This window comes from Pristiophorus japonicus, unplaced genomic scaffold (genome assembly GCF_044704955.1).
Source record: "Pristiophorus japonicus isolate sPriJap1 unplaced genomic scaffold, sPriJap1.hap1 HAP1_SCAFFOLD_118, whole genome shotgun sequence".
Classification (NCBI taxonomy): domain Eukaryota; kingdom Metazoa; phylum Chordata; class Chondrichthyes; family Pristiophoridae; genus Pristiophorus; species Pristiophorus japonicus.
Genome location: NW_027250842.1, coordinates 1999044 through 2011733, shown reverse-complemented (window position 1 = coordinate 2011733; position 12690 = coordinate 1999044). Strand labels below are relative to the sequence as shown.

Sequence of the window (12690 nt, the reverse complement as noted above, 5' to 3'; positions counted from 1 at the left end):
GATTTATGCACGTACACCCCCAGGTCTCTCTGTTCATGCACCCACTTTGGAATCGTACCCTTTAGTTTATAATACCGCTCCTTGTTCTTCCCACCAAAATGTATCATTTCGCACTTTTCGGCATTAAACTTCATCTGCCACGTGCCCGCCCATTCCAGCCGCCTGTCTGTGTCTATTTGGCAGTACAAAGCTTTGTGATGCCCTGCGTTCCTCAAAGGTGCCAGAGACGTGCGAATCCCGCCACCGGTTTCCCGAGGGTCAACGAGGTACGGACAGGAGATGCCGGACTCGCCGGCGACCACAGAACGAATACTTATGTAAAACATTATTGATGTTTCTCTCTCAGCTGTAGCTCAGTGGATACCGCACTCGTCTTGGAGTCAGAAGGTTGAAGGTTCAAGACCCACTCCAGGAACTTAAGCACAAAAATCTAGGCTGACACTCCTGTGCAGTACTGAGGGAGCGCCGCACTGTGGGAGGGGCAGTACTGAGGGAGTGCCGCACTGTCGGAGGGGCAGTACTGAGGGAGTGCCGCACTGTCGGAGGGGCAGTACTGAGGGAGCGCCGCACTGTCGGAGGGGCAGTACTGAGGGAGCGCCGCACTGTCGGAGGGGCAGTACTGAGGGAGCGCCGCACTGTCGGAGGGGCAGTACTGAGGGAGCGCCGCACTGTCGGAGGGGCAGTACTGAGGGAGCGCCGCACTGTCGGAGGGGCAGTACTGAGGGAGGGCCGCACTGTCGGAGGGGCAGTACTGAGGGAGCGCTGCACTGTTGGAGGGCGGTACTGAGGGAGCGCCGCACTGTTGGAGGGCGGTACTGAGGGAGTGCCGCACTGTCGGAGGGGCAGTACTGAGGGAGTGCCGCACTGTCGGAGGGGCAGTACTGAGGGAGCGCCGCACTGTCGGAGGGGCAGTACTGAGGGAGTGCTGCACTGTCGGAGGGGCAGTACTGAGGGAGCGCCGCACTGTCGGAGGGGCGGTACTGAGGGAGCGCCGCACTGTCGGAGGGACGGTGCTGAGGGAATATTTATCCCTCAACCAACATAACAAAAACAGATTATCCGGTCATTATCACATTGCTGTGTGTGGGAGCTTGCTGTGCGCAGGTTGGCTCCCACGTATCCCACATTACAACAGTGACTACACTCCAAAAGTACTTCATTGGCTGGAAAGCGCTTTGGGACATCCGGTGGTCGTGAAAGGCGCTATCTAAATGCAAGTCCTTCTTACTTTCTGTTGGTGCGTGTGTGCACATGCCTGGATCTGATCAGTGTTAACTGGAGCAGTCTCCGCTCATTAACTTGGACCCATTCTGTGTCGGCCCGCTTGATATCCACCGCCCCTCCTCCAGCGAAACATCTGGCAGCCAGAACATCTGTCGCCAGATCTCGCTCTTGACGCCAACCCCCCGAGACAGCTATGTCCCCTCCAGGTAACAGACGGAGACAGGATTTCTATTCTAGATAGCCCTCTCCTGCCACTACACCTCTCTCCCCACACCCACTCCCCCCCCCCACCATCACCATTTTGTTCGCTCTGCGCCGGGCACAAATATAAAAATGGGAAAGTTATTTTATGGCTCAACCTGTGTATTCAAAGCAGCCTTGGACTTCAGACCGAACTGATTCTCGAAGTAAACATCACCATCGAACTCTGATCCAGAGGGAAAGGGAGAGATAAGGAGAGCGAGAAAGAGAGGGGGACACGGAGGCAGGGAGGGGGACAGAGGGAGGGGGACAGAGGGAGGGGTACGGAGGGAGGGAGGGGGACGGAGGGAGGGGCGGAGGGAGGGGGACGGAGGGAGGGGATGGAGGGAGACGGACGGGGAGGAGGGAGGGAGACGGACGGAGGGAGGACGGACGGAGGAAGGGAGACCGGCGGAGGGAGGGACACGGAGGGAGAGAGTGAGACGGAGGCAGAGGGAGGGAGGGAGTGAGACGGAGGGAGTGAGACGGAGGGAGGGAGGGAGGGAGGGAGACGGAGGGAGGGAGGGAGGGAGACGGAGCGAGGGAAGGAGGGAGACGGAGCGAGGGAAGGAGGGAGACGGAGCGAGGGAAGGAGGGAGACGGAGCGAGGGACGGAGGGAGACGGAGCGAGGGACGGAGGGAGACGGAGCGAGGGAAGGAGGGAGACGGAGCGAGGGACGGAGGGAGACGGAGCGAGGGACGGAGGGAGACGGAGCGAGGGACGGAGGGAGACGGAGCGAGGGACGGAGGGAGTGTTCTTCACAATCCGCACCTTGCGCCCTGCAGCACTCTGGGATTATTTAAAGTGTCAGCTCCGGCTCACTGGGTTTCACTCTCTCCCCCCCGAGTCAGTCGGTTGTGGGTTCACGCCCCACACGCACTCCGGAGACTCGAGCCCCATCACCTCGGCCAATACTCCTTCTGCCAGTACTGAGGAAGTGCCGCACCGTCGGAGGGGCAGTACTGAGGGAGCGCCGCACTGTCGGAGGGGCAGTACTGAGGGAGCGCCGCACTGTCGGAGGGGCAGTACTGAGGGAGCGCCGCACTGTCGGAGGGGCAGTACTGAGGGAGCTCCGCACTGTCGGAGGGGCAGTACTGAGGGAGCTCCGCACTGTCGGAGGGGCAGTACTGAAGGAGCGCCGCACTGTCGGAGGGGCGGTACTGAGGGAGCGCCGCACTGTCGGAGGGGCAGTACTGAGGGAGCGCCGCACTGTCGGAGGGGCAGTACTGAGGGAGCTCCGCACTGTCGGAGGGGCAGTACTGAGGGAGCGCCGCACTGTCGGAGGGGCAGTACTGAGGGAGCGCTGCACTGTCGGAGGGGCAGTACTGAGGGAGTGCCGCACTGTCGGAGGGGCAGTACTGAGGGAGCGCTGCACTGTCGGAGGGGCAGTACTGAGGGAGCACTGCACTGTCGGAGGGGCAGTCCTGAGGGAGCTCCGCACTGTCGGAGGGGCAGTACTGAGGGAGCGCCGCACTGTCGGAGGGGCAGTACTGAGGGAGCGCCGCACTGTCGGAGGGGCAGTACTGAGGGAGCGCTGCACTGTCGGAGGGTCAGTACTGAGGGAGTGCCGCACTTTCGGAGGGGCAGTACTGAGGGAGCGCCGCACTGTTGGAGAGGCAGTACTGAGGGAGCTCCGCACTGTCGGAGGGGCAGTACTGAGGGAGCGCCGCACTGTCGGAGGGGCAGTACTGAGGGAGCGCTGCACTGTCGGAGGGGCAGTACTGAGGGAGTGCCGCACTTTCGGAGGGGCAGTACTGAGGGAGCGCCGCACTGTCGGAGAGGCAGTACTGAGGGAGCTCCGCACTGTCGGAGGGGCAGTACTGAGGGAGCGCTGCACTGTCGGAGGGGCAGTACTGAGGGAGCTCCGCACTGTCGGAGGGGCAGTACTGAGGGAGCGCTGCACTGTCGGAGGGGCAGTACTGAGGGAGCGCTGCACTGTCGGAGGGGCAGTACTGAGGGAGCTCCGCACTGTCGGAGGGGCAGTACTGAGGGAGCGCTGCACTGTCGGAGGGGCAGTACTGAGGGAGCTCCGCACTGTCGGAGGGGCAGTACTGAGGGAGCGCCGCACTGTCGGAGAGGCAGTACTGAGGGAGCGCCGCACTGTCATCTTTCAGGTGGGACGTTAAATCGAGGCATGTCTGCCCTCTCAGGAGAGACAGAAAAAGAATCCACGGCCACAATCGGAAGAAAAGCAGAGGTTGGTTATCCCCGGTGTCCTGGGGCCAATATTCATTCCACAACCAACATCACCAATTAAACAGATCATCCCACTGCTGTTTGTGGGAGCTTGCTGTGCGCCAACTGGCTGCCCCCGTTCCTGCATTCCAACTACACGTCAATAAGTGCTTTGTTGGCTGTACAGCACGTCGAGCCGTCCCGCGGTCTGAAAGTCGCTATATAAATGTAAGTTTTATCTTTACTGGGCGGACCTTGATTTTATCTTACGATTCATAGTTCAGCAGTAAAACTTACAGCAGGTTTAGGAGGTAGAGGTGGGTGTGAGGGAGTCCAGGCTGATGAGTGGGGTGATGTGCAGTAGCCCCTCGACTGGCTGGGGAGGGCAATTGCAACGTGGCACTGCCACGGACATGTTCCGTTAGGAATGAAGAGGCAGGAGGCGATAGCAAGACAGAAGCAAGGAAGTCAGCATCTGTAGAATCGTAGACAGAAGATTTGAGACGTTACACCGAGCGAGCAGCGAGAACATTGCGATGTACAAATCGGACCGCACAATCGAGGGGTGCTGGCTGGGATTGATTGTTAAGATTGAGGGTTAGTGGTTAGAGTTAGCTCAGGACAGAAACACGCCCTTCAGCCCAGCAGATCCATGCCGGCGTTTACGCCCGGCATTCGCCTCCTCCCACCGTTCAGTGTCAGCTGTGGCTCAGTGGGTAACACACTCGCCTGCGAATCAGAAGGTTCTGGGTTCAAGTCCCACTCCAGGGACAGGAGCACAAAAAAAAATCTTGGCCGACAGTCCCAGTGCAATAGTGAGGGAGTGCCGCACTGTCGGAGGGGCAGTAGTGAGGGAGTGCCGCACTGTCGGAGGGGCAGTAGTGAGGGAGTGCCGCACTGTCGGAGGGGCAGTAGTGAGGGAGTGCTGCACTGTCGGAGGGGCAGTAGTGAGGGAGTGCTGCACTGTCGGAGGGGCAGTAGTGAGGGAGTGCCGCACTGTCGGAGGGGCAGTAGTGAGGGAGTGCCGCACTGTCGGAGGGGCAGTAGTGAGGGAGTGCCGCACTGTCGGAGGGGCAGTAATGTGGGAGTGCCGCACTGTCGGAGGGGCAGTAATGTGGGAGTGCCGCACTGTCAGAGGGGCAGTAGTGAGGGAGTGTCGGAGGGGCAGTACTGAGGGAGTGCCGGACTGTCGGAGGGGCAGTACTGAGGGAGTGCTGCACTGTCGGAGGGGCAGTACTGAGGGAGTGCTGCACTGTCGGAGGGGCAGTACTGAGGGAGTGCCGCACTGTCGGAGGGGCAGTAGTGAGGGAGTGCAGCACTGTCGGAGAGGCAGTATTGAGGGAGTGTCGGAGGGGCAGGACTGAGTGAGAGGCGCATTGTGGGAGGGGCAGTACTGAGGGAGTGCTGCACTGAGGGAACGCCGCACTGTTTTTGGATGAGACGTTAAACCAAGGCCCCGTCTGTTCCCTCAGGTGGACATAAAGATATCATGACACTGTTTCGGAGCACAGGAGTTCTCCTGGGGCTAATATTTAACCCTCAATCAACAATCCTAAAAAAAACAGATTATCTGGTCATTTATCTCATAGATGTTTGATGTCTGCAAAGTGTCGCAATTCTTACATTACAACAGCGGCTATATTTCAAAATGTACTTGAAATGCAGATTGTGAAAGACGCTTTATATAAATGCAAGTTCGTTTGCAAAAGGTTATGTCAAAAAAATGTCACTGAGATTTATCTTTCAAAAATTAATTCATAGGATGTGGGCGTCGCTGGCAAGGCCCAGCATTTATCGCCCGTTCCTCGTCCCCGTTGAGAAGGTGGTGGTGAGCCCCCTTCTTGAACCGCTGCAGTCCGTGTGGTGAAGGTGCTCCCACAGTGCTGTTAGGGAGGGAGTTCCAGGATTGTGACCCAGCGACGATGAAGGAACGGCCGATATATTTCCAAGTGGGGATGGTGTGTGACTGGGAGGGGAACGTGGAGGGGGTGGTGTTCCCATGGACCTGCTGCCCTTGTCCTTCTGGGCGGTAGAGGTCGCGGGTTTGCTGCCGGAGAAGCCTTGGCCAGTTGCCGCGGTGCATCTTGTGGATGGTACACACTGCAGCCAGGGGGCGCCGGTGGTGGAGGGAGTGAGTGTTGAAGGTGGTGGGGAGCGTGTCGATCGAGCGGGGCTGCTTTGTCCTGGATGGTGTCGAGCTTCTCGAGTGTTTGTTGGAGCTGCAACTCATCCAGGCAAGTGGGGAGTGTTCCCTCACACTCCTGACTTGTGCCTTGTAGATGGTGGGAAGGCTTTGGGGAGTCAGGAGGTGAGACACTGGCCACAGAATACCCAGCCTCTGACCCGCTCTTGTGCCCCACAGTGTTTGTGTGTCTGGTCCAGTTCGGTTTCTAGACAACGGTGACTCCACCCCCGCCCCAGGACATTGATGGTAGGGGTTCAGCGCTGATAATGCCATTGAATACTAAGGAGTGGTTGTTAGACTCTTGCTTTTGCCAGTCACTTGTGTGGTGCAAATGGCACTTGAAGCAGAAACATAGAAAATAGATGCAGGAGCAGGCCATTCGGCCCTTCGAGCCTGCACCACCATTCAATATGATCATGGCTCATCATGCAACCTCAGTACCCCATTCCTGCTTTCTCTCCATACCCCTTGATCCTTTTAGCCATAAGGGCCACATCTAACTCCCTTTTGATTATATCTAACGAACTGGCCTCAACAACTCTCTGTGGTAGAGAATTCCACAGGTTCACCACTCTCTGGGTGAAGAAGTTTCTCCTCATCTCGGTCCTAAATGGCTTACCCCTTATCCTTAGACTGTGACCCCTGGTTCTGGACTTCCCCAACATCGGGAACATTCTTCCTGCATCTAACCTGTCCAATCCCGTCAGAATTTTATATGTTTCTAGGAGGTCCCCTCTCATTCTTTTAAATTCCAGTGAATACAGGCCTAGTTGATGCAGTCTTTGTCAGTGCTGCCATCCCGGGAATCAGTCTGGTGAACCTTCGCTGCACTCCCTCAATAGCAAGAATGTCCTTCCTCAGATTAGGAGACCAAAACTGAACACAATATTCCAGGTGTGGTCTCACCAAGGCCCTGTACAACTGCAGTCCGACCTCCCTGCTGCTGTTCTTAAATCCCCTGGCTATGAAGGCCAACATGCCATTTGCCTTCTTCACCGCCTGCTGAACTCCGCAAGATCCTGCAAATCCCCCGGGAGGGCAGGCGCACTGACGTCAGCGTCCAGGCCCAACATCCCCAGCGTCGAAGCGCTGACCGCGCTCGGTCGGCTCCTTCACGGCAAACGAGCCAAAGGTGGGGCAGCGGCAGCGTTACGAGGGCCAACCCTCAAAAGGCCTCCCTGGCAAAGCGCGGCATCCCCACCGACACCCGGGAGACCCTGGCCGCAGACCGCCCGAGGTGGAGGAAGCGCGGCAAACCGGTCCCACCTCGAACAGGGTCAGTGGCTCCCCTATCGGGCTGTTCAGCCACCAAAGGACTCACTTTGGGAGTGGAAGCAAGTCTCCCTGGATTCCCAGGGACTGGCGGTGATGATGATGTGGATAACGTGACAGTGCTGTTTACAGTTAAAAAAGAAAGTGTTTTTATCTGCCCTGTAAATATAACTCAACTCCAGATTGTTTCTGAAAATGGGGCACTCTGGCCTTGGATCAGCTGTTGGGCTCTCGGTGCAGCTGGCCAGCGAGGGGGCGGGACCTGGACAAAGGCAACGTGGCTGCAGCTGCCTGCAATGGGGCGTGGGCGTGCGGCGCCGTGCCGTCCAATCACAAGACGGGCTTGCTTGACGAGCAGGCGCGCCGACCAGTCAGAGCGCGCGGTCACGGTAGGCAAGTGGATATGCGCCCTCCAATCAGCGGTCAGCCATGGGGCGGGAGGCGGCAGGCGCACGGACCAATCAGCGCCCGCCGAGTGAGCCGAAGCCATTGACGGGCAGGCTCGCTGTCCAATCAGCGGTCAGCCATGGGACGGGAGGCGGCAGGCGCACGGACCACTCAGCGCCCGCCGAGTGAGCCATTGACGGGCAGACGCGCCGTCCAATCAGCGGTCAGCCATGGGGCGGGAGGTGGTTGAGCGGCAGGCGCGGGGACCAATCAGCGCGCAGCCTTTCCCGGGTTCCATGCCGGCTGGCGGCGAGCGGCGAGCGGCGGTGTCCGAGCGCTGTTTGTTTTTGTACCGGGAGGTGAAGACCTTGGAGCAGCTGATGGAGTCGCTGATGTCGCACATGGCCCGGTACGCCGCGTCCCGCTCCCTCGACGTCTCGACGTGGTAGGCGTAGAGCGACAGCGCGAGGCCCAGGCCGCAGGCCAGCCAGCGGGAGGACGTCTCCCACCTCGGTGCCGCCGCCGCCGCCATCATCTTACCCAGCGGGGCGGCGGGGGGGGGGCGGGGCAGGACGCCGGCGTCCTTGCGTCACCACCGGCGAGCATTCCCATTGGCCGAGGGGATTGGCATCTTAGCGCAATGGTCTCTGGGAGTTGTAGTTTTTTCTTAAAAGCCTTTTTTTTCTGCCCATTGAGTCCAATCAATCCCGGAGTGGATCGAGGAATCAATCCCGGAGTGGATCAAGGAATCAATCCCGGAGTGGATCGAGGAATCAATCCCGGAGTGGATCAAGGAATCAATCCCGGAGTGGATCGAGGAATCAATCCCGGAGTGGATCGAGGAATCAATCCCGGAGTGGATCAAGGAATCAATCCCGGAGTGGATCAAGGAATCAATCCCGGAGTGGATCGAGGAATCAATCCCGGAGTGGATCACGGAATCAATCCCGGAGTGGATCGAGGAATCAATCCCGGAGTGGATCGAGGAATCAATCCCGGAGTGGATCGAGGAATCAATCCCGGAGTGGATCAAGGAATCAATCCCGGAGTGGATCAAGGAATCAATCCCGGAGTGGATCGAGGAATCAATCCCGGAGTGGATCGAGGAATCAATCCCAGAGTGGATCGAGGAATCAATCCCGGAGTGGATCAAGGAATCAATCCCGGAGTGGATCAAGGAATCAATCCCGGAGTGGATCAAGGAATCAATCCCGGAGTGGATCTAGGAATCAATCCCGGAGTGGATCAAGGAATCAATCCCGGAGTGGATCGAGGAATCAATCCCAGAGTGGATCAAGGAACCAATCCCGGAGTGGATCAAGGAATCAATCCCGGAGTGGATCGAGGAATCAATCCCGGAGTGGATCGAGGAATCAATCCCGGAGTGGATCAAGGAATCAATCCCGGAGTGGATCAAGGAATCAATCCCAGAGTGGATCAAGGAATCAATCTCAGAGTGGATCAAGAAATCAATCCCGGAGTGGATCGAGGAATCAATCCCAGAGTGGATCGAGGAATCAATCCCGGAGTGGATCGAGGAATCAATCCCGGAGTGGATCAAGGAATCAATCCCGGAGTGGATCAAGGAATCAATCCTAGAGTGGATCGAGGAATCAATCCCAGAGTGGATCAAGGAATCAATCCCGGAGTGGATCAAGGAATCAATCCTAGAGTGGATCAAGGAATCAATCCCGGAGTGGATCAAGGAATCAATCCTAGAGTGGATCAAGGAATCAATCTCAGAGTGGATCGAGGAATCAATCCCGGAGTGGATCAAGGAATCAATCCCAGAGTGGATCAAGGAATCAATCCCGGAGTGGATCAAGGAATCAATCTCAGAGTGGATCAAGGAATCAATCCCGGAGTGGATCACGGAATCAATCCCAGAGTGGATCAAGGAATCAATCCCAGAGTGGATCAAGGAATCAATCCTAGAGTGGATCGAGGAATCAGGGATCGAGGAATCAATCCCAGAGTGGATCGAGGAATCAATCCCGGAGTGGATCGAGGAATCAATCCCGGAGTGGATCGAGGAATCAATCCCAGAGTGGATCAAGGAATCAATCCCGGAGTGGATCAAGGAATCAATCCCGGAGTGGATCAAGGAATCAATCCTAGAATGGATCACGGAATCAATCCTAGAATGGATCGTGGAATCAATCCCAGAATGGATCAAGGAATCAATCCCGGAGTGGATCAAGGAATCAATCCCGGAGTGGTTCAAGGAATCAATCCCGGAGTGGTTCAAAGAATCAATCCCGGAGTGGATCGAGGAATCAATCCCGGAGTGGATCGAGGAATCAATCCCGGAGTGGATCGAGGAATCAATCCCGGAGTGGATCGAGGAATCAATCCCAGAGTGGATCGAGGAATCAATCCCGGAGTGGATCACGGAATCAATCCCAGAGTGGATCAAGGAATCAATCCCAGAGTGGATCAAGGAATCAATCCCAGAGTGGATCGAGGAATCAATCCCAGAGTGGATCAAGGAATCAATCCCGGAGTGGATCGAGGAATCAATCCCGGAGTGGATCGAGGAATCAATCCCAGAGTGGATCGAGGAATCAATCCCAGAGTGGATCAAGGAATCAATCCCGGAGTGGATCAAGGAATCAATCCCGGAGTGGATCAAGGAATCAATCCTAGAATGGATCACGGAATCAATCCTAGAATGGATCGTGGAATCAATCCCAGAATGGATCAAGGAATCAATCCTAGAATGGATCACGGAAGCAATCCAAGAACGGATCACGGAATCAATCCTAGAGTGGATCGTGGAATCAATCCTAGAATGGATCGTGGAATCAATCCCAGAATGGATCACAGAATCAATCCTAGAATGGATCAAGGAATCAATCCCAGAATGGATCATGGAATCAATCCTAGAATGGATCACGGAATCAATCCTAGAATGGATCACGGAAGCAATCCCACAATGGATCACGGAATCAATCCTAGAATGGATCACAGAATCAATCCGAGAAATCACAGAATCAATCCCAGAATGGATCATGGAATCAATCCCAGAATGGATCGTGGAATCAATCCTAGAATGGATCACGGAATCAATCCTACAATGGATCGTAGAATCAATCCCAGAATGGATCACGGAATCAATCCCATAATGGATCATGGAATCAATCCGAGAAATCACAGAATCAATCCCAGAATGGATTACGGAATCAATCCCAGAATGGATCGTGGAATCAATCCTAGAATGGATCACGGAATCAATCCTAGAATGGATCGTGGAATGGATCACGGAATCAATCCCATAATGGATCAAGGAATCAATCCCAGAGTGGATCAAGGAATCAATCCCAGAATGGATCAAGGAATCAATCCCAGAGTGGATCAAGGAATCAATCCCAGAGTGGATCAAGGAATCAATCCCGGAATGGATCAAGGAATCAATCCCAGAGTGGAACAAGGAATAAATCCCAGAGTGGATCAAGGAATCAATCCCAGAGTGGATCAAGGAATCAATCCCAGAATGGATCAAGGAATCAATCCCAGAGTGGATCAAGGAATCAATCCCAGAATGGATCAAGGGATCAATCCCAGAGTGGATCAAGGGATCAATCCCTGAGTGGATCAAGGAATCAATCCCGGAATGGATCAAGGAATCAATCCCAGAGTGGATCAAGGAATCAATCCCAGAAATGGATCAAGGAATCAATCCCAGAATGGATCAAGGAATCAATCCTAGAGTGGATCAAGGAATCAATCCTAGAGTGGATGAAGGAATCAATCCCAGAAATTGATCAATGAATCAATCCCGGAATGGATCAAGGAATCCATCCCAGAGTGGATCAAGGAATCCATCCCAGAGTAGATCAAGGAATCAATCCCAGAATGGATCAAGGAATCAATCCCAGAGTGGATCAAGGAATCAATCCCAGAATGGATCAAGGAATCAATCCCAGAGTGGATCAAGGAATCAATCCCAGAAATGGATCAAGGAATCAATCCCAGAATGGATCAATGAATCAATCCTAGAGTGGATCAAGGAATCAATCCTAGAGTGGATGAAGGAATCAATCCCAGAAATGGATCAATGAATCAATCCCGGAATGGATCAAGGAATCCATACCAGAGTGGATCAAGGAATCCATCCCAGAGTGGATCAAGGAATCCATCCCAGAGTAGATCAAGGAATCAATCCCAGAATGGATCAAGGAATCAATCCCAGAGTGGATCAAGGAATCAATCCTAGAGTGGATGAAGGAATCAATCCCAGAAATGGATCAATGAATCAATACCGGAATGGATCAAGGAATCAATACCGGAATGGATCAAGGAATCCATCCCAGAGTGGATCAAGGAATCAATCACAGAATGGATCACTGAATCAAACCTAGAATGGATCAAGGAATCAATCCTAGAATGGATCACGGAATCAATCCTAGAATGGATCACGGAATCAATCCCAGAATGGATCACAGAATCAATCCTAGAATGGATCATGGAATCAATCCTAGAATGGATCATGGAATCAATACGAGAAATCATGGAATCAATCCCAGAATGGATCACGGAATCAATCCCAGAATGGATCGTGGAATCAATCCTAGAATGGATCAAGGAATCAATCCTGGAATGGATCACGGAATCAATCCTACAATGGATCGTGGAATCAATCCTAGAATGGATCCAGGAATCAATCCTAGAATGGATCACAGAATCAATCCCAGAATGGATCACGGAATCAATCCTAGAATGGATCACGGAATCAATCCTAGAATGGATCGTGGAATCAATCCCAGAATGGATGAAGGAATCAATCCTAGAATGGATCACGGAATCAATCCTAGAATGGATCACGAAATCAATCCCAGACTGGATCAAGGAATCAATCCTAGAATGGATCACGGAATCAATCCTAGAATGGATCACGGAAGCAATCCAAGAACGGATCACGGAATCAATCCTAGAATGGATCACAGAATCAATCCCAGAATGGATCACGGAATCAATCCTAGAATGGATCACGGAATCAATCCTAGAATGGATCGTGGAATCAATCCCAGAATGGATGAAGGAATCAATCCTAGAATGGATCACGGAATCAATCCTAGAATGGATCACGGAATCAATCCCAGAATGGATCACGAAATCAATCCCAGACTGGATCAAGGAATCAATCCTAGAATGGATCACGGAAGAAATCCCAGAATGGACCACGGAACCAATCCTAGAATGTATC

General features: G+C 54.3%; 1 protein-coding gene across 1 annotated transcript in view; it reads right to left on the bottom strand.

Annotated features, from left to right (window-relative positions):
- LOC139242050 (vitamin K epoxide reductase complex subunit 1-like protein 1) overlaps positions 1–8058 on the bottom strand; it is a 45960-nt gene extending 37902 nt beyond the window's left edge. Inside the window, exon 1 of the mRNA XM_070870193.1 lies at positions 7838–8058. Coding sequence (XP_070726294.1) covers positions 7838–8019 — 182 coding nt within the window. The 5' untranslated portion in view covers positions 8020–8058. The remainder of the gene's footprint in view (positions 1–7837) is intronic.
- Positions 8059–12690: the final 4632 nt, after the last annotated feature.